This window comes from Habropoda laboriosa, unplaced genomic scaffold (assembly GCF_001263275.1).
Source record: "Habropoda laboriosa isolate 0110345459 unplaced genomic scaffold, ASM126327v1 scaffold134, whole genome shotgun sequence".
NCBI classification, from domain to species: Eukaryota; Metazoa; Arthropoda; class Insecta; order Hymenoptera; family Apidae; genus Habropoda; species Habropoda laboriosa.
In genome coordinates, this window is record NW_017100266.1 from 521,010 (window position 1) to 548,294 (window position 27,285).

Sequence of the window (27,285 nt, forward strand, 5' to 3'; positions counted from 1 at the left end):
TAGTAAATTAAAAGGATGAATTAGGAAATATACGAAACCGTGAAACACTGAGCACACGAATTTTCAATGAAAGGATAAACACTTATTTCTGTAATATTGCACAAAATTATATATGTAGTTAAAGAAATTATATTACTGAACATTGTAGTAGTGATTAATAAAAAACGAAATATTCATAACCATGTAAGCTATAAAATGAAAGATAAAAATTGTATATTCTGAGAAATTAATTTTTTGACAATGAAATAAATCAAGGGTTAATCAAGTATTTGTATGATAAATAAATAGAATAAATAAATGAATGCTTTATTAACATGCTTAGAGCGGAATATTAATGTAGCTACTACAGAAGTACACAAAGGGACTACTATATAAATAAACAGATGTCTCCTTATCTGCACAAATTTCGTAAGATGTGAATGATTAGAAAAATGTCATTTTTTGAATGACAAGGTAATAAAGCTATATCGTGAAAGAGTTAATATAAAATTGGTAGCAGTTGTAATTTCACTGATAATTTCGTGACCACGAGATTTCAAGGTCAGCGTAGTTTCTCTTTTTAAACTAACACTTGCTGTTCGCCAAATAGCAAACTTATCAAATAAAAACAATCTACACGAAGTAAAACTATTTTCAACAACTTTCACAGAAAAAATTTTAGATGCACAATATCACATTTCAAACTATTTTCTCTCAAGGAAATATTAGTTGACACATTTATTTCTACAATTTTTAAAGAAAACGGAAAACCAATAAAAAATTTTCTTTCGAGCCAATATTTTTGCAGCGTTAAGTTTTAATTTTAGATGAAAAAATAATGCATTGGCGATATAATTTCATTATTTTGTATGCACATGTAAATAATTAATAATAATATTGCCACTAAACTTCATTAGAGTTTCTGATATGGTAAAATATGAAATAAAATACAAATCGTAATGTCCATAATGCAATAATGCAATAATGTGTATGAAGATATCGTTATATTAATCGGACGAAAGTACACACACGGAATGTCAACACGGCATTTATTTACTGCTTATTAAACTGACGAACGTTTAATCACTGACAGTACGATAATGCGCGTTAAGAGCTATTTATTGTTGGAAATGTTCAAAATTTGTGACGAATATCTGCAAGATTAACTTTGGCCACGTGAGGTTCACCCGCCTGTCATATTCTATTGACGCTGCTTATGTTGGTACACGTGGAACTTTTTCGAATTTTCATTGGATCGCGTTAAATTAACACCTGATGGCATTTGAAACGTATCAATTGATTGTTATCAGAGCACAATGAATGCGAAAGTCAAAAATTGATAAACGCTCACATGTATAGCAATATTCGCGTATTATTCTTCGCTCGAAGAATAAAAGTTAAAGGATATAAAAGGAAAAATTAGAAGATATACATCGAATCCGGTGGTCATAAACCGCTTAACCTCTTTATGCATACGTAGCTTACACTTGTATAACAACTTTCTGAAAGAACTGTTTCTTACTTTATGTAAGTAATTCTTTGCGAGTTACTGATTATATAATGAAGAAATGAATATGTAGTAACATGTGCAAGTAAACGAACACGAGCCACGTAATTCGGTAAAGAAGTGTGCGTACGTGGTGTTCCAACCGTTGCACTTAAATCGATAAACAAACCGTAGCGAAAAGGAGTCGCTTAAATAACAAATTACGTATACTGACTTACATTTGATTACTCATATCTAGAATTTGAGAATTCCTAGAAAGATTACGAAAATAATTGAATTCCCGGTGAAAGCAGAACAGTGTTTTATCGCGTGGATTTTCTTCCTCGGTTTAAAGCCACGTGGTGCACGGTGTGGTCGTTGTTTTCAGAAGTTGTTTACTCGCGATGAATTGGATCGGTTGGTATTACAGTAGTGTAACGGAAATTTTGGTGTCTGTTACCGGTGACCGTTGATGGCGCTAACGGAAAGTGTCGGTTACCGATGGCCGCCATGCCAATGAACGCATTAATAACCATACATATTTAACCTCACGCGGTTCTAGATTATTTATAGCTTATTTTACTTTCTCCAATTAGAACCGTTCCAACAATTTGTAATTTTTAACGATGTCATTAAATTATATAAACGGCCAATGTAAATCCTACTGTTACAAATTACTTGATGAATTATGATTTGTAAATAACAATCAGTTATTGCAAGTAGTACATAATGCAACGCATTTACAAATTTCTCGGTTTTTAATTACAAAAATTTTACCAAATTGTATATTTTAATGACACGTTAATTAGTATAAATTCTGTTGTAAGGTTAGGTAAGTGGTAATTTTTAATTAATTTAAAAATAGTTGGAAATTTGTTGTAAAATTTTGTAATTTTTTTCTTGTTTATTTGAACTTTTAATGGGCTTATTTGAAAGTGGCAGACAACAATATTCAGTCATTTTATACAAATAATACTGTTACTTTAAATTATTAATCATAATACTACACCATGGTAGTAACATCATAGTAGTATTATGCGGTACTATTAATTTGTATTTAGAATTATTAACAATTTTTCTCATTTTACTTAAAATAAATAAATAAAACATGCTGTTCAAATTTGAAAAATGTACCTTTTAGTTATAAATTTGTTAACCACGTCAACATCATACTTTTTTCTTATAATTACTTCATATCGCTTAATCAGATCCGTGGTTAACTAATTATAAGATTCGTGTCCGATATCCAATTACAAATGTTTGTTTTAGACGATGAAATACCGATGGTTTACTATCAATAATTGGCATTGATCGATAAACTAGAACGTTAGAGCAATTCCAAATTCGTTCTGTTTACCAAATTCGATAATTTTGAATTTATCGATTTCCTATAATTAAACTGATATCTCTTCGCGTTTGAGCTGCATATGTATTACTGAAAACATTTCTGGGGAATTAAACTACTCTAATAAGACTATTAACTTATTACACGCCGTCGGACACTTTTTATGTTTCGAAAATGAAATTTATTCATTTATGTCTAGTTAATTATGTAAATAAAATGAATATAACGCCTGTGTATATTGTTCTATTAACGAACGAAAGATAAAAAATAATTGTATTCTTCGATTATCGCGTTTCTAGCGTAAGCATGATCTTGATCACTTTTTGAACGCATTACGTAACTTTCTTTCTGAACGATAGAGCTCTGTTGCGGGTTCCCTTAAATACTGCAAACTGCGTCAAGCAATAGTTTTCTTATTTATTTACTATTAAGTGTTTTTTCAAACGATTCAAATTTCAAAGAAAATACTAACTATGGGACAAATAGTTTTATAAAGTTTCACTAAACCTGTATGTCCTCGTGAAACTAATAGTGATTCACGATTTATTCGTCGGGATATTCCGTTAGTGACACGTAAACTTTCTATAGAACACACTTATGTATTGATAAGTGGAAAAAACCTATTGGAAATGTTCTCGAGTGATATCTACAGCTGAAGTAATAAACGGAATAAAAATTAAATTCGTTATTTAATATCTTAAGTATTATTTGGATGAAATTTTTATTACGTCTTTCATATGTTTATCTGAAAATTAGAACATAGATGAAACAAAATTTTTATCGAATTACATTTTTAAAAAAAAGATAAATTGAACTTGCAACGACCGTTACTTTGTAAAAAGTCAATGTTTTAAAAATTATCTACAATGTCATTAGATTAGTTTATCTATTTGAGAGTGAACTTCTTTTGTTTTTGTTTTTTTTTACTCAAGTCAGGCAATAGAAAGGCTTCCACTTACGGTGCAAGTGTCAATACAGTGAAAATCTGCACGTTACATTATTGTTTCAGTTCGTATCACGGAAGAAGTACTTTTCGTCGAGTCATTTGTCCGTGTTACCATAAAATTTCTGTTTATTAAATGAATTGTGTATTTTTAAGATATTACGAAAATTACGGAATATATTTAGAAAATTATAAAACGTTTCCTTGAAAGTTTAAACCGTTTTTTCTTGAGAATGGAATTGTTTTAGAATGGAAACTTTTATACGAGATAACATGAATTTTGCTTTATAAAATATCCACCAAAAAACCTTTCGTTTCCGTTTAATACCAACTCAACAATGGTAAAAAAAAAGAAATACGCCTAAGTTAATTTACCAAGATTAAAATTTTCAACGATTCCGTTTCCACAGCAGTCCGATTAAATTTTAAATCGAAGAATAACAATTGTTTAAAAAAAATTTTTATTCAGACCAAGAATTGTTGCTCAAGTTCAAGATAGATAATAATCAAAATGTTTGGAGAACTTTCAGAATTTAACACGATTGAAAAATATTACTTTTTAAACCCTCTGTTTTATCGATAATCATTACATACTTGTTTGCCAATAAAATGTTCATCGATAACGAAAAAAAAATTTCAAAAATAATTTATATTAATTATTTCTAACCACTAAACACTAAAATCAAGCAAATAATTCTTACACTATAACTTCTTTATATTAACTCTCTATAACGCACCACGTGATTTAGAACCACGTGTCGTTTTATTTCCTTATTGCTGTACCATTGCGTCATATTGCCGTAGTATTACATCATTATCAGTAAATTTCTTTATAATAATTATTAATCCTTACTTCTTCCATCGGAACGTAAAATTATAAACAACCCTAAATTTTTGTTCTCGTAAACGAAGGAAAACCAGATTATAGACGGTTAAGGTTATAAAAGTTAGTCAGTCCCTGGCGAAAGTTTCTTGCGAAACTACGTTATCGACTATAATACGGGAGGATTGATTCGAAACGAAGAAATTCTACTTGACAGTGATAGAATGGTGCATAATGTGTCCGCAGGAATCAAGAAACCGACTAAGAGCCACGAAAATGCCGATAGAATTATTGGACCGACTTCCAATTCCTAATCTACGGGTATACACGGCGATCAGCTTCGCTGTGTTATCCTGTTCCGTGTACTATGCCGTACAAATCATCAAGGACCCGGCATGGAAGAGCAACCACACATATGTGGAGCCTGAGAATGAGTCAACCAGCGGCATCGATGTAGATCCGCCGAATTTCGTGATACATCTGAAGGAAGTGCTCAAATACATGCTCGACGAGCCAATCTGCATCTGGGTAAGTAGTACACGTCGATTTATTCGAATAACAGAAATTCGGCTCTGCTGAGTCGATTGGTGGTGGAAACGCATCAGACATCTGGGATTCCCCAGGGTCCCAGTAATATCGCTCGTGGAAATAACTTGGATTTTCTTCGAAATTCAACGTTAAAATACGAGGCTCGTTGAATAAGTAAAGAGACAACAAACGGTTTTTGTTTTAGTACGATTTATTCGATGGATCTTGAGAATTTTACTATTTTTTCGATATAATTCTCTGTCTACAATAATGCACTTGTCCCGTTGCTCTGCTAGCTTTTTTATGTCAGTAGCGAAGAATTCTTTTTCTTGTTGTTTGGGCCAGTTTTCCACGTTGGTCTTCACTTCTTTGTTACTGTAAAATTTCATTTAAAAGACGGGGAGTAAAATAAGAAAAAATCCGATAGGGAGAGATCTGAACTATATAAGGTAGATGTGGCAGAACCTCTGAGCCTAATTTTTGAATCTTTTGAATATTTCAATTTTTCAATTAAAATATTAATACTCTTCCCTTATTACTCATTCTTTTGAGAATGATTGGAATTTTAGATTGATTGGATCCTCCAAGCTTAATTTTTCCTAACTTTTTATTTTTTAATTTTCTCAATTTTTTCAATTTTTTAACTGAAACATTATTAAAACTCTTCCCTTATCGCTCTTTCTTTAGTCATACTTTATTTTGCCTGGTCCTTAAACAGTCGCTTTTTCATTTCCTTTACGCTCTATATAATTTCCTTCTGTCATTTTTTCTTTATCTACTTCTTATCGTCTTCGACTATTTCAGCTTCTTATTTTCTTCATCTTCTTGTAACTCTTCCTTTTTGTTTGTTCCTCCTTCTTTCTCTTATTATCATTGTAATGTACGGTAATACGTTAATGTCTCTTCCGTTTGAAATATCTGAATAAGATATCACTTTTATTTGGAAGTGTAAGATCATCGATCATTTTTTAGAGTTTATAATGTTTCGTACGGAATAGTGACACAAGTGATGTTATTCAAATAATAGTAAGATAAGGAAGGACGTGATAGTGTTTGCAACGAATTGCTTAAAAATCTCTGCTATTGAGGTAAATTTGTAACATTTATTATCAAAAGAATTTACTGTTATAATTCATGCTACAAAAAAAAAAAGAAATAGCTTTAATTCAGTTATTTGTCCGTCTTTTCGTAAAATTTCAGTGCAAAACCAAAATAAAAATTTGCCGATCATTGAACGAATACGAAAAAGTCTTTTCGAACTTAGTAAAAAAATTAAAAAAAAAAAGAAAATCATGTTGGTAAAATTAAGAATGAAATTTTCAAAAATTTCATTTTCATTTTGAAATGGAATATTTTTATCTAATACGCTAGGTATAGAAAATTATTAGCGAGATTTTCCTCTGAATAATTTTCCTAAGCTTTCTCGCTCTTCTTGACCTCCTTAGTGGATAATTCGAGATTTTGTTACATCTTCAGTGTTTACTCGGTTCTTCGAGTGCTAGAGTTAAATATTGCTCAAATATTAGAATTGACTCTTCTATTTTCAAGGATTGTCCTATTTCTCATTCTAAATTGACACACTTTGCAAATTCAATATTTACAAACAATTCCTGCAAACATTTCAAATATGTTTAAGCTATAATTAGAACCATTCTTATTGTGGAAGATTTGGAAATAATTCCATTTTCATATATTGAAAGATATTAATAGTAAATAATTTAGAAAGAAGAATGGAAAGTACTATTTGTAGCACATTTCACAATTTGTTTCACCAATTGCATCCATTTGCGCTTGCATTAAATCTCTTCATACTAAATATACATCACAACTAGGTTGATGAAATTAATTGCACAGAATGAGCAACACTAAATAGAGCCAAGTATCTTCTTCATGTAACAGGAAGTTCTAGTACTTTCTACAAAGAAAAGTATCAAATTCAAACTACTGATATATTGTCTCTATCTTGAATTGATTTCAATTCACACAAAAACTTCATTAACTGTAACTAATTGATGAAAGAAAAATCTTACATTTAACCTTTGAAACGTACTTCCAATTATCAAAAATGTTTCAAACTCATTACACGTATCTTAAATTTCCTATTTAATTCTATTAGTTTCAAATACATATAATTTCAATACAATTTGTATTTCACTACCCCAACTATATACATATCTGTAGAGAATTTTGGAAGATTTAGAATTTGAGTAGCTTCAATTGGCAACTAGTGGCATAATGTTTCAATAAAATAGAAAGGTTCCAATTTTTTATATATAATTTTAAATACACAGTTTTTATAAAATATTGTAGAAAAACTATAACAAACCCATATGTATCATTAAGTAAAACAGTTATATTAGATTTATTTTTACAACACAGTGATTTAGTAAATAAAATTGCCAAACTAGTCTGAGAGACTGTAGGTCTATGGTAATGTCTCAAAGATAGATGTCTGTAGTTAAGTGTTAAATCAGAAAGCTGGATATGTATCCTTTCAACGATAGACAATTCAATTAACCCTTTGATCTCACCTGAGTACTCGAACAAAAATTGATCACAATCCAGTATCCAATTAAGAGACATGATACTCGTTAGATAAATAAGAAATTCTTGAAAGATGTAATTCGGTTAGAAAAGGGTTAATCGAAGCCCTAACACGAAAACTCGAAGACATTGAAAGGCAGTCGAACCTTCTATCCAATGTAGGAAGTTAATAACGTCGTTCGAATTTGTATCATGCTCTTTGAACGAGTGCAATAAGACACGTGGCCTGTGCATATCTCCCCAGGGGCAACTTCAATCGACTATTCCGTAACTTTCTCCTTTCTCCTGGTGCTATTGCTGCTGGAATCAATGCCTCGTTTCTAAGCAAGTGACCGATCCATCTCCTGACCGATATGTCTAGTCTCGTTTTCAGTTACTCAAAGCGGAGCTTTCATGAGAAACGTTCAGATCGTTTTTATCGTTTTGTCAAGAGAAATTGAGAAAAAGTATCGTGCCGCAAGTGTACATTCTCTCCAGGTGAAAATTCGTGTTGAACCTCGATCGATCGAGGCTGATTCAATTAATCCATTCGTGTTGTTAGAAAATTTAGAAAATATGATGATGCTTCTAAATCTTTTTCTTTTTTCTTTAACGTAGAATATTAAAATGAATAAAATGTGGGATGTAAAATATCGAGTGTTTCAGGATAAAATTATTATTTTAATAATTAAATTAAATATTATTCTGTATTAAAATATTTAGAATTTATTCATATATCCTATATTAAAATGTTCATTGATATTCTATATTTTATACATTTTAATGTTCTACGTAAGGTTTGAAAATATCAAGCTTTTGGAACGTGTAAAAATCGATTGTCCGATTGTAAAAATTCGATTGTTCGATTTCAAAAATTCGATTTGTAGAAATCGAAGAACTGTTTTACCCTTCTAAGATAAGAAATATTTATCGTATAAATTACAATAATCTGCACGTCATTGAATTGATTTCAATTTTTCTATGATTACACGTAAGTTGTGACAAAGCTATAGGTTAATAGCGTTGTTGGGGTATAGTGTACATAGACAGATAGATAGAAGAGTTTAGGTAATCTTTACTATAATAATCTTTTTATTAATACTTTATCGACCGGTCACGATAAAGTCGTTTATCCGTAGAGCTCTAGAACATTGAAATAAATATTGGAAAGAGTTCTATTGCGCCGCGTTTCAATTTTATTCACGATGACGACAGTATTTTCTTACATGATTTATAATCTATCACCAACTGATAAGAACTAGAAGCAAAAAGTCGTTTCATAGCCCGCCGATAGAAAAAACATACCGACAGGCTTCCGGTCGTTGATTACATTAATATATACTTATATATTTGTATCAATTTTAATTTATACGCGGTTCTTTCTCAATTCTCATAATCCTGCTCGAGGTATATTATTATTTTTAAGCATAGAAAAAAAGGTCTTTTCTGTGGAACATATCGTACATTTATTCCTTAATATATTATTGTACATGGTGGGTTAGGTAAAACGGGCCGTTTAATCAACTTCTTCAGCTATGGTGGTACGAGAAAATTTTTATACGCAATCTAAATGATTTCTAAGGGTGAATAAGATGGAAGAAAAATTTGTTTGATGGAAAAAATGGCAAAAAATGAGAGGAAGTTTCACATTTCAGGTAAAATTTGAGAATGAAAGATCAGTTTTAGGTCGTATTATTATGCGCAACAATATCTATTACAGTATACAGTAGAAAACGTGACCTTGAAAAAAAGAAAAATAGCATTTTTAAACAAATTGTCTTAAATCTTGTTCACCTTTTCAAACCATTTAAATTATGTACAAAAATTTTCTCCTATCATAATAGCTGAAAAAAAATTAGGTGGACCACTCTGTATGTCGTTTATTTCCTCGATACATTAATTGCAAGCATTGTTTTTCACCAATTACTCTGAAGTAATTACTCTTAAAATTTTTCGCTTCGTTTCTTTTTTTATCCTTAACACACTGTCCGTAGATGCATTTTTCGTAAATTTGAAAAATATCAGAAACGTTGATTAGGTAGAAAAGGAAAGCTAGTCGAACCTCGTATCAATAATTTTCGCTCAACATTGGTTTTTCCCATAAAACAACGTGTCACAATTATAATGTAAGGCTGTTATGCAATTCTTCAGCTCGAAGACACTGGAAATACGCAAAACCACATCTGACCTACTTTTTGTTTTCACACTGATTAATAGCAGCATGAGCTGTCCTCAGTTCTTAGATCGGGTTAACTTCTGTGCACTTGCTGAAAACGCATTTACACGGAGCCTCTTCGAATCTGATTTAGATTTCTCTGATACGTCAGGTCGCCTGTGTCTGTGACTCTCTAGATTTTTTTCCGTCTCATCAGATCCATCCAGTAGGCTGTAAGAACAAACTTTCTACGCTCGTTGCACATTAACGGAACTAGATCTCGTATACAGGGTGATCCTGTAAAAACAAAAAAATGTATATGTCCGAAATTTGGAATACAATTCTGGCAAATGAGACTTTGTTTTCGAGAAGAATCACTTTGGAAATTCTTTTCTTTCTCGAGTACACGTGCGTGTAATTATCGAGAGATTTGATTAATTCTTTGGGGCATAGTGGGGTAAAAAGTGTCTCACCTTTTTAGTACTTACATATGCACAGTGGGATGTTCTTCATCCAGAAACATTAAGAAAACAAAACTAATCTAATTTAACCTGTGAGATTATTTATGTCCCACCTAATACTGTTCATCCCGCCTTGAAACATTAAGAAAACAAAACTAATCTAATTTAACCTGTGAGATTATTTATGTCCCACCTAATAATTAATTATCTCAACGTTTTCTTTTTTAAGTTTTGCTTGTTTTATGTCGTAATTCGTGCCTACCTTGTTACGTTTTTTTTTTAAATAAAACTCCTGTGCAACTAGAGTCTGTTTTTGTCTTAAAATTCTGTGCTTCAAAGAGTTAAGTCGATTGATATTGAAAATAGTAGAAGATTGTGTTAGCTCTTGAAAAATTGAAACAGAGAATCTGCTATAGACAGATAATTGAACTTCCAAAAGACAAGATTCTACCAAGCAGCATCGTAAATAATATTTTGAACAATTTCTGCAAAACTAAACACTTTATCCTCCTACCAAGAACATAATTTATACCCCATAAAAACATACAAAATATGACACACGACGAGATTTATCGCATTAATTCCAAGCCAGATATACACGTGCACCGAATAAATTGTCGTACAGACTTTCCTCGAAGACGAAAGCCTATTTACAAGAATTTTGCCAATTTTTTCGAGCTGCAGAAATTTGTCAATTTTCCACCTGTAGCTTCACGAAGGATCGTTCCTCGCCGAACGTTCCATCGATGGTCTCTCCGCGCTCTATAAACAAATAAGCAGATCTTCCAGCTGATTTCGACACGTTTCCTTCAACTAAATAGAATATTCGTAACGTATTATCAACGAACGTACCAAGAACTTGCATGCTCACGCACAGTCGAACGTAAATTTTCCTTATCGTTGAGCGACTCGCTGTTCTTTAAACTAAGAAAAATATTATTTACGATACACAGAACACGAGAAGGACAGGATGATCTTTTTACGCGTTGCATACAATGTAGGTACCTATCTCATGCGAAACATGCATTTCTCGCATGTCGTCGATGTGAATAAAAGACACAGCAATTGTTCCATTATCCATCGGTTAATATGCGTAACAATAAGATAATTGTGCTTACGTGTTTTCGTAAATGAAGTCACTGCACTGGATTTACGTGCGTACGAGGTATAATTCCATTCACGGTTTGATGTTCAGATTATATACAGGGTGTACCCTGTAATTCGGCCGTCTAAAATATCTCGAGTCATATGTGGATCGTTATTTCACAGTAAGTTCAAGGTGAACGTGACACATATGGTTGGACCTTTTTTTTTTTTTAAGCTTCATCGATATGACAGCGAAAATGTATCGTGACTTGAAATTTGGAAAAAAATTATTGCTTCGTAGTATCATTTGCCCGTTTCAATATTTTTTCCTGCGCCCTGTATCTAAGACAGCCTTTCTTTTAGAGCCGAAACCTACCACCGAGTTGGGGTTCCTCAGCCCGAGTGCAAGGTCTCTCCTTTAACCCTTTTGATGGGCGTGAAAGCGCCGATCACACGGTATCCTACTCCATTTCCCATCTCTTATCATCCTAAAACTATTCTATCCTATAATGGCACCCTGTCCCATTAGAAATACTCATTTCCAACGAAACGAATTAAGCGATAAGACGCGACGGATAGACTAAACAAAGCGGATCCCGCTCTGCCCGTACGACATACGGACTAAACAGCGAAATGGTTAAAGATTCAAAAATTTTATATAGTTTTTTAAAGATTCAAAAATTGTATATAATTTTTTCAAGATTTGATAACTATACCGGTTCTTGTTTCACTCTTATGAAACAAGTCTTCGTGAAAAGGTCCTAAGTAGATATTACCCGAAGCTTCCAACTTGAAATTTGAAAAGTTTAAAAATTTCATCAATTATCCCGATTAAGAATACGCCGTGGCTGCTGTTCAGTACAGTTGCAATCTATTTTAAAAATATCCATGCGGTTGTCAGTTGCTGGTATTCTTATCAGAAGACTCCCACGTCTTCTCCACTTCGCGGGCGCATTCTTCAGAAACAATGTTTCTATTTCTGTGCACTACGCAATGGTTATTTGCAACATCTTTCATAGCACGAAGAATTGATGAACGCTTTGAGAAAATGTTATTGCGACTGCTTAGGAAAATCTATTAATCGTTCTTATTTCATTTATTTTATTACCAGGACCGTTAAGATTTATCTTCGTAGCGAATATTAACTTCGTTGCACGTTACTCAATTTTATACATCCAAAGGCAACAAAGAGAAGGTATACGGTGAGAAATTCTCCTATCAGAACAGTCTGTTCAATTTGACATCGAGCGAATACAGGGATAGTAAAAAGTTTGAATCATTTAATTCAGTACAAGAAGAACTATAGTTGCGTATATGTTAACGAGGCAAATATCTGCAAGGACAGTGTCAGATATACGTGAAAGGACGTGATGTCTCTAATTCTTATTAATTAGTTTCTCAGATTATTCGATCAGAAGTTGGAACATATTGTTCTCATATAGTTTCTTATCGAAGATAAAGGCAAAATAATTATCAAACTTACGTTTCCCTTCTTTTCTTTCCTTTTTTTTTTTGTTTTTAGTTTCACGATTTAAAGTTGTAAAATTTGGAGTAATTAAAAGAAAAAATTACAAAATAAGGAAAAATAATCAGGAAAGGGTTTTACTAGCTTGAAAATCTTACATTACGTTGTACAATGGAGAAAATAATATCAGCAACAACAATCGTATATTTTTTCCTAATTCCTAAAACTTAGCTCGTTCGTTTACAAGTACAATTTACAAACAAATTCACATGAAAAATCCAGAGAAACGTTCAATCCTCGAGTCATAATCGCTTTTAACTGCAACAGTTGTTTCAATTAACGAAGATCAACGATAAGAAACATTTTGCTTCGTGTAATCTTTTCATTAGCAATGAACAGTACAATTGCGTTAATTACAAGATACTGGGAAATATCTAAGATTTGATCAACTTGTCATCAACGACTCTTGTCACCGTTCACCCGACTTTTAAACGTCTCTTGTTTCAACCAGCATTTGAAACAGAGTGACGACTCTCCTCTCCTTTGTAAATATGTTCGTTAGTTCAATCGCAATATATTCGTGTAATACACGAATCGTGATATCTGCACGTGTATCCGTGTACTGAAGTTCACGGGTACACGTGTACAGAAATTATATAATTTCACGTGTGTTAATCCGTACACCGTATTTTATTTTCAATTAGATATCAGAATGTTTAGATATGCAAATAAGTAAATAATTTGTGATAATCTACTAGCATTTTCATAATTGCATGAATTTTCTGGCGATCTTTTAGCCTTGACTGTTCGACTCTGCAACAAAAAGAAGAAACCGTTTACTTCCAAAAAATGTTAATACTTTAGTTCTCTTATCTCGGAACAAAAAATTAATAAATTAAACTTTATTAACCAAAATCATAATGTTTCTTATTTTCACCTGCAACCCAGTAAATTAAGACTCGCAAAACAATTTACATGCCTAAATATTCTGATATTTAATTATAAAATAAAATATGAGGTATGGATTAATACACGTGAAACTATACATTTCGATACGTGTATACGTGAACTTATAGTACAGGTATAGATATTATGATCCGTGTACCGGTGTATTTTGATATACCTGTACCCCGTGTACCTGTGTATTGAGAAGTACACGGATTAAAACACGGATATATTATTATATATTTCTCTGATAGAGAAACGTGGTTTCGCTTGCGTGCGAAAAAGATTTTCAGTACCGGGTCACATTTGACCCGGCATCCGCCGTGCGTGCAACTATCACGTTATCCACTGTCCGTGGATTAATACATTCTCGTGTACATTACACGACTTCTTCGCTGATATAAAATAAGCAAAATCATGCTGATTTTCTTGTTTTCTCGTTCAGTTTGACATTAGCGAAGGTGGATAACACGCGATAATTAAAGCATTATAGCAATGTAATGCTACGTACGAAAAAGCTGTTGCGCACACGTTGCGCAATAATAATCTGCGTAAAATACTGTAAATTCGAAATACGTTTGAAATTAATGTGAACGTTGCGTGAACGATGTGTAATAATAAAATAAGTAGGTAAAGCCTCTCTGAGCGTTTGGGTGAGGCAATCGATACATTTAAATATACAGTAAACCTGGTATACGTGGCCTTGGTACGTACAAGGTGTCCAATTTTAACTCATAAAAGGGTAGGCCTGAATCGTTGAATGTGTAAATTAAAAATGATTTTATTTGCCAAAATTTCTCACTTGGATCGAGGAGATTTGCTTTAGAATCGACAGAGAGTGTTTCAGAGTGCACTCTATCGAACGTTTTAAAAATGAAGCACAGATTGAAATTGTTAAGTTAGCCATACTGTTGTGTGCTGAAGTAACTGAAATAAAATTGAAAAAGAAGAAACTTATTTTCCGAATCACCGTGTATTAGGTGTACAAATTAATTCGTGGCCGTTGCGATTAATCAGCTGTAACTTTACTTTCAATTGAATCTTTTTTTCCCGCTGTGTTAGAGTTCTGAAGTTGCTTCTGTTAGCAAAACAAGATGCTATCGGGCTCGACGTGACTAATGACATAACCTAAGAAACAGTGGAGAACGCTATGTCGTTGGATAAACAGCATATTACCCGCTGTGTTAGAGTTCTGAAGTTGCTTCTGTTAGCAAAACAAGATGCTATCGGGCTCGATGTGACTAATGACATAACCTAAGAAACAGTGGAGAACGCTATGTCGTTGGATAAACAGCATATTAGACACTGCATCCTTTTTGCATTTCAACTTAAAAAAAAGTGCTCTTGAAGCGAAAGATCCTTTGGGATGGGAAATTCTGCCTCGTGCGGCTTATTCCCCAGACTGTTATCTCTTTCGTTCACTTCAGCACCATCTAACCGATTCAAAATTCGAAACATACGAAGATGTCGATAATAGCATTGCTGATTTTATACGTTCGAAACCGGCATCATATTTTCGAAAGGGAATTCGCCAACTGCCTGAGAAATGGAATAAACGTGTAGCAAGTGATGGAGATTATTTCCAAGACTGAACTGTACTTTGGTTTTTTTTTTTAAATCCAGGCCACGAATTAATTTGTACACCTAATACATCCGTTCCATTCGATCGGCACTTCAAATAACAAATTCTTCTATATTTTCAAACTTGTTCAATGCACTTTTCGCAACTACACTGCCAAACGTTGCTTCGATAATGTTCCTTTCGTTTTGAATCATCCTGTACATCCGTTTCACTCGATCACCATCGTAGATAACAAGTTTCTTTTCATGTTTCCACCCTTTTTTTTACGCAATTTTTACAACTACCGAGAAATGTGTAGCAAATATTACGTCAACAACTGTTCCCTCTGTTTTAAATCACCCTGTACGTTCGTTCTCTTCAATAGTTATTCAAAGCGACAAGTTCCTTCACCTCTTTGTGCACGTTCTATTTATCTTCGTAATCGGTAAATATCGCCTGCGATATTCTCCACGTTTGGTGTCGCCTTATCCTACCATATTTCATTCCGTCCGTGGTCATTCATAGTAGTCAATTTTCGCGCATTCTCGAATCTCCTTAAGGGGGTATTCTGGTTTTGAACTTTCAAAAAATCAATTTCTTTCTTGCATTTTCTTGAAGCATAAGTATTCTAAAGGATCTGCGCAAAAGGATTTGTTAGAATTCGTAAAGTTAATGTAGATGTAAGCGTTTGAAGGATGCAATCGTACCGTAACGAAATGGATAGACGAATCTTTAAACGCGTTTTTCTCGAAACCTGATTTTTCGAAACGGTTCACGCGATATCTCGAGTTCTAGTTTATCGATCAATTTGAAATTTGTCGAGATTCTTCAGCATACGTCCTGTTATCGCATGAACCAAAATTTTTAACTTCCGTCGTTTTTTTCTTATTATTTTAACATGCTAAGGACGGCAAAATATGAAAAAAATCGATAATCTAAATTGAAAATGCTGCCATTTTGTAAATAATCAATATTTTTATTTCATTTTGCTTCAGATCATAGCCAGATTTGTACCGATTAAGATTCTTCCTCATTTTCTTATTATAGATCAGCGGAAGGCCCGGAATCATATAAACAGTGAACATACTTTTTGTAACTTTTGTAACTCGTGTAATTTTGATTGTTTTTACTTCAACAAAATGTATTATGTATCTTAAATACCCATAAATGTATGTGCAAAACCCTGTTGCAAAAAGTTTAACGGTTCTTTTGAAAATAAATCCTAAAAATTGCTTAAAAGATGGCATTCAAAACCGGAATACCCCCTTAAGGGAGAGAACAACCGAAGCTACAACTTAGAACTAAAATTAGCTGTCCTTTAGATGCGTTTGGCAGTCATTAACATCGTTGGTACGCGACAACCAGCAAACATTACCCGTTGTCTCTTACTTCCTACTATCTCTGCCAAACAGAAAGACGGTACTCCCTGACGCGTTCAAGGTAACTGATAAACAAGCAGCGCGAACGTAGCAATATAAACGAACGTTCGAACCTTTGAATGAACGAAATTTTTCTTTTGTTTTTCTATTTTATCATTTTCCTTTTCTGTCGTGCATAATTCTGTAATATGAAACGACGAATATCTCCGTTCCCCTGATACTTTATTCCTATTACGTACAGACTGTTCCAAAGTTGTTGGTAAAATTTTACGTGGTGCAAGGATTCTGAAAGAAAAGCGGAAAATTCTTGAGAAATAGTTTCTCTATTTTCTCTTTTCTTTTTCTGCCATTTCCTCTATTTTCTCTTTTCTCTATCTTATCTTTTCTTTTTCCGTCATTTTCTCTATATCTTATCTTTTCTTTTTCTGTCATTTTCCTCTATTTTCCCTTTTCCTTTTCTGTCGTGCATAATTCTGTAATATGAAACGACGAATATCTCCGTTCCTCTGATATTTTATTCCTATTACGTACAGACTGTTCCAAAGTTGTTGGTAAAATTTTACGTGGTGCAAGGATTCTGAAAGAAAAACGGAAAATTCTTGAGAGATAGGTGCGTTATGAATACGTCAACCTTGATGTATTCAGTAGTTTTAGTTACTGCTGCATATATAGAGCGTTTCGTAATTTTGATTAACCATGTAACTGGTTATGTGAGTTCCTGTAATAAAACTGAAAGTATTTAATATGTGTAGCTTACTGAATTACTTATCTTTGTAATAATCAAATTTGTAAATTCTCTTCTTACATTATACAAGGTGTTTCAGAATTGTAGCTAAAAAATTGCCTACTTAATTGAATCGTGAGGGAGAAAAGAACATTTTTATTAGATATAATTTCACAAATTAATTCTTTCCCTGACAAACAATTTTTTAATTCTTTTCTTATTGCCAAAGACACCTCCAAATTTTTGGCACAATTTTCAACGAAGGAAATAACTTCTTACCTGATAAAAAAAATATATATATAAAATTGTTTGCTTGTTGTATAAGTAAATTTAAAGAAATCTTACATATATTAGGTCGTTCCATAAGTTCGTGCCGAGAACGAAAAATAATTTAAGGAAAATTCAAGGAAATACTACAGCGACGACATAATGGTATTACTAAAAAAATAGAAAAAAGTTGTGGAACGAGAAGGCGCTTACGTTTTTTTTTTTTTTGTCAAATGTAAAGGTTCGTTGGAAATATCGATCTGAATTTTTAAATTCGGCACGAACTTATGGGATGACCTAATATATTAGAAATTTGAACTTACAAATGTAAAAATGTATACACGTTCAATTTATAAAAATACGATAAATTCTTCGCAGTTACTTTAATCGTAAATAAAACATTTAATCTAAGGAAAATTTGTTGGATATACCGCGTTTAATCGAAACCATTGTTTTTCCCAGTGAGCAGCGCGTTGCGCTGTTTAAATTTCAGAGAAAAATGCATAATTCACAGTCTCAGGGAAAAATACATAATTCACATTGATAAGGCGGTAATTGAGCAGTTAAATGTAAATAAAAATTGCCACTATAACGTCGAGTATAATTCTACCGCTAATGACATTTTCATGGAAATTACTATTTATCGACGTATAAGAAGCACAGTAATGAAAAGATTATCCATGCAAATTGATAACGCTCTGAAAATTTATTTTCTCGTTCCTTTTCTCCTTAGTTAACAACGATTTGTCTGTTATAAATGAAAGTAATCATTGTCGTTTAAATATTTGCAAATTTGTGAATGTGAACAAAAAATTGTATCATGTAAAAAAGTACGTAACGTTGTTTCTAAAAGGAGAATTTACTTCTGAAAATATCCGTATGAGAAACAAATATGAAGAGTCATATTGGTGAAAGTTCCACTTTCTTACTGTCTTTCACTTACATTTTACACTTTTATACGTACGTGTGATATTGTGAAGATTTTTATAGGAATGAAATTGTGAAAGCAACGTCTTTCGTTTAATTTCTAAAGCAATAAGCAACGATCTACGATGAAGTAGACATTCTTAATGTTATTAGATTTCGAGAAACTACTAAATAATTACTGTCACATATTTATGACGCATTCCACACTTTTTAACATTCGTTTTATTAAGCGGAAAAAAAAAACGAACTTAAAATATTAATCAGTTGTCATGAAGTGTAAATCTTCGAGAGAAAGTCTGTGCTTTAAGCAGATGACATTTTACAAAAACATCGAATATTAATTCTTTATTTTTAAAATTGTGTCTGACTTTCAGAGATTCCATCTAAAAATGTCTTCGTATCCTCCATAATGAAAATGTCAAATATTGACCGTAGGAACGGTCGATTGTTTTTCATATCGTAAAGTTAATGACATACTTAACTCAAAAATAGCAGAATTCTTCGTTCGTATCGTAAACTTTGTATGAACCCCTTCTACTGCAACTTTTCTGCAGGTAAAAACTTTGAAAAAGTTCATAAAAATTGTAAAATTGAATAAATTTTAAAAGGGGTTAAACTATCCTTAAGTGGTCTTCCTACTGTGACGGGTTGAAAAGATCAGTTTTTCTTTTTTGTTGCACTTTCTTATAGTGTAACATCTCGAAAATATGTCCACGAAGTTCTGAAGCTTAATTCTGAAAATTGGCAGAGATATGTGCCTTGAAAGGAAGCGGTTTTATATAGTCTTAAACTATAGTTGAAACTTTAAACGTGTTTTTCTCGAAACGGCATTTTTGAAACTGGCTGACATGGTTACCAAAAAACCAGAAGCCCCAATCACTCGAAATTTGTCAGGTATATTCAGTAGACGTTGCTTTATCGTCTGAACTAGAATTGTGCAAATATTTTCAAAATTCAGTCTGTGCGGTCAAAAAAACCATTATTTCTTTTGCTAAAATTGAAAGCAATTTCTTTGAAACCTTGCCATTTTTTTATTTGCCAATATGTGTTGCATAAGCTGTGCCTTCACATTGCCCGTCGAATGCATAAGCTGTGCCTGAAAAATTCAGAGGCACAACCTACGTGAAAGCACGGCTCGTATGACAGCGACAGTGTGAAGGGTGGGACTAGGTTTCAGCAGCGTCAGTGTGAAGGAAGGAATAAGGCCGAAACGACACTGTGAATGGGAGGGGGGAGACTAGGTTTTTGCGACAGTAGGAAGGAAGGGACCGGGTTTAAGCGTCACTGTGAAGGGAGGAAATGGGCCGAAACGACACTTTGAATGGGGGGGACTAGATTTCCTAGATGACGTGGAGGCACCGACTTTACCGACAGTGTGAATGGGGGGACTAGGTTTCGTGGATAATGTGAAGGTCAATGTGGTCCAAATTATATCATGTTTGATCTCGTTTTAATCAGAAAAATCTCACCAATATGATAAACAAATTTTCAGTTAGAAAAAAAGTAAAATTAAAAAAGTTGTATTATTGTATTATGAACTATCAAGTCGTGAACTCTGAGGGAAAGACCCGTTAAGAAAATAATAATAAAAATAATAATGTTCTCCATTGTCGACAGACTCTGATCAACATGGCGTACTGTGTGTTGATCTTGCTTGGCAAAACGATCCAGAAGCTCGTGTTCGGCGAGCTCCGAGCCTCTGAGAGGCAACACCTGAAGGATAAGTTCTGGAACTTCGTCTTCTACAAATTCATCTTCGTGTTCGGCGTACTGAATGTGCAGTACATGGAAGAAGTGGTTCTCTGGTGGGCCTGGTTCACCGCGCTTGGTTTCCTAAGTTTGCTCAGCCAGCTCTGCAAGGATCGATTCGAATATGTAAGTGGCTTTCTGCCTACAATGATACCCGATTAATCCTTTCAGTTTTCATGGAAAATTGTATCAAATAATTACGTATTCGTCATTTCTAAGTGCATTTTTATTAGCTCCGCTAAAACTAGTCGTATAATTTTGGCCAATTTTTTCATAGAAATACTCCACTTGTACGATGGTACGAAACACCTCACGACTGTCGTCACCACGTCACACGAACTGTCACGTGAAACCGTTCACGACGTCACTTGTTCTCAGCTTTGCCCGTAACAGTGCTCGTGAGCAACGACGGGCACTCTTGCCCGCGGAACGTCTGTCTGCCTGAGCGGCACTGATCTATAGGGCTGCCTTTATCGTTCGTGCCGCGATAATTCGCGGAAACGATAATATAAAGAACAAATGATCATTTTATCGAGAAATTTTTCAATCTTAATTTGTTATTACAAAGACACTGTCTTAGGGACGACAAAGTATTGAGTAGAATTATAGAAGCCATTTTTGAGATAAACGCCTTTAAAGTTTTTCGTACACTTCCTACACTAATAGTTGGTAAATAAGAAATAAACCATCACTCCGCTCGAGACGAGATCACCCGAGGACCCTTGGGCTGCGCAGCAGCAAAATTGAACGAGCTTGCTTTCGTCTTCACCCTCTTTACCTTACGCGAATTTGCATTTCTTACCGGCTTGCAGACGGCTTGTCGATGCGTGACACCACTGACGAAGCACCTCTTCCTATTTATCGCCTGGTTCACGAGCGATTCGAAGGTTAATCTGTTAAACGAAGATGAGTCAAGTGGAACAGCCGGTGTTTAAAACGCGATGATTTATTTGCCCACGGATTCGCCATTTTTATTTGTATATATAAAGTAACTTAAGAGGGAATTCGCTTTGATTTTAGATACAAAAATGTCAACTTTTTTTTATCCTTGTTATGGGTGTACAGTGTCTAGAATATGTGTGTAAGATATTACAGCGAAATTTGAAATATTAAGGAAGTTACAGAGATTTGAAGTAGGCTGTGCGCAGCGTTTCGCCAATTGTACGAGTTTATGGCACGATGAAAGAAGAAGGATCGTAGAAGTGAAACAATGTTCTCTGTAAGACATTCTTGAGCAAGAAGAGGAATTCTTATATGATCCTAGAATCGCTGATTGGCGTAGAAAGCATACGTACAATTATCGGTGTGTTACATTTACGAAAATATTTGAAAGCGTTTGTCTGAAAACTACATTTACAAAAATGGCTTGCATAACATCTCAAAAAATACTTAACCTTGAAACGTCGAACAGTGAATACAAACGCGGATTTTACACCAAAAGGATCGACTTTATGATCCATGTTGTGTAAGCATTTACATAAGCCCCTAAAGTCTCAGACACTTTTCTTTAACACCCTGTGTGTGTGTGTGTGCAAATGAAATGTAGAAATGAATATTTTGAGCATTTATTGCTACAAAATAATTTTTTTCTCCCTTTTGTGGATCGTCCTAATATCAACAGCAAAATTGTGTACAATTGCACTCGCAACATTGTGACATGAAATCCTTCATTTATCGAAGACTGTTCCTCCGATAGACCTTGATAATACACTGTAGCCGTGAACACGGCAGACAGACTGAAATTCACTGAATATCTTAGCATATTTTAAAGCGGAACACGAATTTGGGACAGATGATTCGGTGATGTTGGCACACGCCTTGCGCAGAAACGGCGCGGCGCCTTGCGAAATTCGCGAACGAAGCTGCCTCCCTCGTATTGTCTCGTTAGAAGGCACGCGCGCCACGCTACGCAGTATCTTTTATTCACGCGTGCCTTGTTGGCCGTGGTAAATCGATGTGTCGCTCGTTTATTCGAGCAGGCTTACGACACTGTGTATTTACGCCTTCGATCATTGGCTCGAACCTAATGCGCGTTGAACGATCGTGGGATTCTACAGGGTGGTCCTCGACAATTGAAGACTTTGATGGAAAAATTGGTCAATCCTATTCGTTTTTTTCTCGCTGTTTTTCGATTAGAAAAAAAAATCGACTGTTTGGTGCAAAACAACAGTTCAATTCTACCATTAGTAGTAGATATTGTTGCTATGAAGAAATTCCAGATGACAAAATCGAATTTTTAAGTTTTGCGAACGTTTCATTTTTCATTATTTCCTGAAAAAATCTTCTGTTTTTCGGAAATTGATTTTGAGAAAAACACCGCTGAAGGAATATAGGAGGTAGTGTCGTTTAAATGTTTCAAAAGTACACAGTTTATTAAACTTTTATAAATGAAAGAATAAACATTTTATTTTTTTTGTCAAATGTCAAATTGAGATATTAGGCGAAATAACGCTCACGCCCTTCTTACACGCACCTGCTCAATTGAAATTGGAAAAGATACCACGATGCGTTGCAATTTCTTTTAGAAATGGGGTAACATGGCAATTTGACTGTTTCGGTAATTGAATGTATGTCTATGCTTCGGAGAGACGTGCAATTGTGATATTTCGTAAAACGACAAAAAAGAATCGATAAAAGAAACATTTTTTGTTCAATAAACTTGTCCTTTCTTTTTTTTTTTTTTTTTTTTTGTAAGAAAACTTTGGATGCAGACTTTGCCGCCTGTCGTCGAGCAACCCGCCGTGCGCTGCGGGATTTTAGTAAAGTTTGGAATAAGATATCGTATCTTAAGTGATCTGAAAACTATGTTAAATTTTAAGACAGTCTGTCAGGATATTCTTGTCAGTATAAGAGAGAATTGTGTGAAAATTATTTGAACTGAGGTGAATGTAGTGAACTAATAATAAAATAGTGTAATATGCAAATTTAAAATAACTATATTTATCAAAGAATTATTTTTAAACTGTTGTTGTTTCTACATTTTTGAATGATTATTAAAACTTCATTATTAAAACTCTCGTATATTTATTTCAGTTTCAATTTACGCAAATTTCCAGTTTTTCAATATTTGAGCAAAAAATTAGAATTCTAGTGAAAAAAATAAAACAAAGCTGACAAATCTTAAGTACTACAAACGTAGGACTTACTTATGTAAAATAAATTAGAATTATCAGAAACACGTGTGAAATATTGAATGTATCCTCATGCTTCCAAAGAACAAATACAGAAAAAACTTTTAACTCTTTTCATTGTCACGGTATAAATTATATTCTGCATTTTTCACTTCACACAGCATGAAAATATCTAGATCCACCAGTAGGGAAAATAAACTTGTTTCATGTGATGTAACGTTACAGTTATTGATGATCGCATAGGAACATTAAGGATTTAAAAGAAAAAAAAAGAAGCAAAAATAAGGATTTAAAAAGAAGTATGCAGAAGTGTGAAATAAATAGAGGCTTCGGTATAAAAACAAAGAATCTCGTGACTCCGTTATGCAATAAATTCGCGTGAATCCCGTTAGTATAATCGAATAGAGGTAACCAGGTTACGTCTCTCCAAGCTACGCGACATTCAATTTTCCTTGGTTTGTCCCATATATGCCATTTTTTTTTTATCCTGTAAAGTAAATTACTGCACAGCATGCCAAACTGAACTGTAAATAAAACCTTACTTCTCAGGCTTATTAATAATATATAAAATTATTTTTCTTGAAAAAAGAATTTTTATAAGATTATTAATAATTATATTGTTGTATATTCATTGCCAAATATCATTGAATTGCAATGTGTAATAGATGTACTAATTTTTACTATTTCTTTAAATATATTCTTTCAATATATCTATTCTTGCAATTAAACAGAAATTATTATCTTGTAATTAACACCCTTTTCACTGACTGTTATTCTCACAAATCTCTTAATTTAAATAATATACACCTGAAATTAGACACAAATGTATTATATTTGGCTGCATTCCAGTACATGGATTATGTGGATTGTCCTATTTGATTCTACATAATCCTAAACTATAAGACAGTGATGCTCCTATTAAATTTTATAGCTAAGCTACATGCCTTATACATATGTATGTATTATTATGTAAAGGACCAAATTTAATAACAGATATTAATAGTAAATTAAATTAAATAAATATTCTAGTTACTTTCAACAATTTCAAAGTTATTTTACAATAATACTAATGTTATAAATTATTCTTCAGTTATCTTTTTCACCAACAACACCAGGATGGAGTCATGCAAGGCTACTAGGCCTTCTTGCTGCAATACTTGCATTATCCTCCTTCATGTTACTCCTGTGTACAGCTGCAGCCTTCTTCTTCGTTTCTTTCAATACTTTTGTCTTTACTGCAGCTGAGGTAACGTAAATCTTCTTTATTTATTTAAAACTAAGGAAAAATGAGTTTTCTATTTAGCCAATACCTCTGACTTTTTTTTTTCCAATTTACTAGTTTGTGTTAAAATACAATACAATGTTTTTATGATGTTCAAACTTTTACAGTATTTTTGTTGTTCATATTTTGTAGTAAATATTATAATAATAGTATATGAAAATAAAGAAATATATGTAAAAAAAAATCTTATTAAAAAAGTATATTTCTAATGCATTATCTTCTTGTTAACAGTGTATTCTGCTAGGTGTCAGAACAATTCATGTAATGGTGCGATACATTATTCATCTATATGACACTCGAGGAGCTGGAAGTCCTTCACAACAATCTTGGGACAAAAGAGGTCCTTTAACATACTATACAGATCTAGCAGCAGAATTAATAGTACTGGCTGTAGATTTTCTCCACCATGTTCACATGCTAATTTGGAGTAATATCTTACTGAGCATGGCCTCCCTAGTAATCTGTATGCAGCTAAGATATCTTTTCTATGAAATACAACGCAAAATTACAAAGCACAGAAACTATCTTGCTGTGCTAAATCGGATGGAACAGAAGTGAGTATTTCTCATCTTTGTAATTGTTACATTTAACATAATAGTTTAATTGGAACAAATTATTTGAATATTTATTTTAGTTACCCAATGGCAAATCCAGAAGAGTTAGCAGGAAACTCAGACAACTGTGCAATATGTTGGGAAAAAATGGAAAGTGCTCGAAAACTACCTTGTGGTCATCTCTTCCACAATTCTTGTTTACAGTCTTGGTTAGAACAAGATACTTCTTGCCCAACTTGTAGACTTGCCCTAAGCATGCAACCCAGCCATAGAGAAAACACAGAAGAGCTAACTACTGAATCACAGACACCAGCTAGACGAAATGAAAACCACTTTTTCCATTTCGATGGCTCAAGATATGTCTCTTGGTTACCAAGCTTTTCTGTTGAAGTATCTCATAATAGGCTACGTGGAAATATTTCTACCATTGCACATAACAACTCGCAAATGGATGCCATGACTAGACAGGTGAATTTAGTTGTAAATTTTTAATTGTTTAGAAATAATATAACTTTCAAAATTTATTGAGCATTAAACTACAATTTTCTATATAATTTATTTTTCTTTAGACATAATTTAGCAGTAATATTCCTAATTATAATTATTAAAAACAAAAGTTGTTATTTAGAGAAGATATTTTTCCCGATATTCGGTAGAACATTTTTCATTAAATTTTGTATCGTTGTTGTGTCTTTACAATGACATCAGCGGTGAATGTAATATATATTCAAAGAAGAATGGACTTGATCCAAAACTTTTCCTATAAATAAAATATTGAGCTCAAACGAATTAACCCTAACGAAATAGTTTATAAATACGTGTTTATTACTAATTGGAGCAGAAAAAAATTTCCATTTTATTTTTGCGTTTTAAGGTCATCACCAATTGCATTATGATGTTAAATGTGTAATGATGAAATAAATAAACTGGTGTTATTTATTCTTGAAACAGGTGCAACAGCTGTTTCCAAATTTCCCGCGCAATCTAATTGTAGAAGATCTCAGAATGACAAGATCGGTCGAATGGACAGTTGAAAATATCCTCGACAGGGTGTTAATATCGCCTCATCATTTAATGGAAGAACCGCAATCGGAATCCGTCCCTCAAATTCATACCAACACCACTGAGATTAGTGTTTCCTTGAATACAGCTTCATCAACGCCGCTACCCTCAGATCCAAGATTTGACATTCCTCTCGCTGATAGGTAATTTTTTTTCTTTCTTTTTAATTTTTACTATTTATTTTACTGAATATGAGAATTAATCACATAAAGAGGTTACAATAACAAAACAATACATTTTCTAGTATGTATATCAGAATACAATATTGATAAGATACATAATATTATCTGATACTATTATTTATTGCTTAAAATGACTCAAGCCTTTTATTCAATACATTTACAAATACACTGTTCAATATTTGATCGTTAAAAATTATACCTTAAGAAAGAGTCAAATATCACCAATTGAAAAACTATTATATTCATAGTAACGTTTAATGTGTATAGCATAAGTAACTGTCAAAATATTGTTTACAAGACTTGAGTAAAGTTATCCACATTTTGTGCAGCGTATATTTATTTTCACTTCTTAAATAATTTCTTGAAAATTTAGAAATATTTTGTTTTTAAGATATGGTGTAACTTGAATAGCATAACACGAAATTGTTTATAATAAATGATTGCAGCGGCGAAGAGCCTTCCAGCCTAGGAGGACGTTTTTCGAAATCATCGTCCGAAAGAGAACAAATCCTACAGCGTCGCAAAGAGCTTATGAGACTCGCTGCTAAGAGGAGATATTTCGAGAAACGTCAAAAAAAGCATGAAGCCGACCAACCTGTTTCTATTGCCACCTCTTAAGATAGGAAAAGCAGAGAGATATATGTCGATAAAAATTTTGATTTTTCGTGCTTCGTAGCGGCCATCTTCTTCGAAGAAGAGTATAACGACTGATTTCCTTGGGTACACGT

General features: G+C 33.2%; 1 protein-coding gene across 1 annotated transcript in view; it reads left to right on the forward strand.

Annotated features, from left to right (window-relative positions):
* LOC108573287 (E3 ubiquitin-protein ligase AMFR-like) overlaps positions 1-27,285 on the forward strand; it is a 27,912-nt gene extending 627 nt beyond the window's left edge. The window contains exons 2-8 of the mRNA XM_017935684.1: positions 4,823-5,104; positions 20,215-20,472; positions 24,568-24,723; positions 24,991-25,313; positions 25,394-25,781; positions 26,265-26,518; positions 27,004-27,285. Coding sequence (XP_017791173.1) covers positions 4,853-5,104; positions 20,215-20,472; positions 24,568-24,723; positions 24,991-25,313; positions 25,394-25,781; positions 26,265-26,518; positions 27,004-27,175 — 1,803 coding nt within the window. The 5' untranslated portion in view covers positions 4,823-4,852 and the 3' untranslated portion in view covers positions 27,176-27,285. The remainder of the gene's footprint in view (positions 1-4,822; positions 5,105-20,214; positions 20,473-24,567; positions 24,724-24,990; positions 25,314-25,393; positions 25,782-26,264; positions 26,519-27,003) is intronic.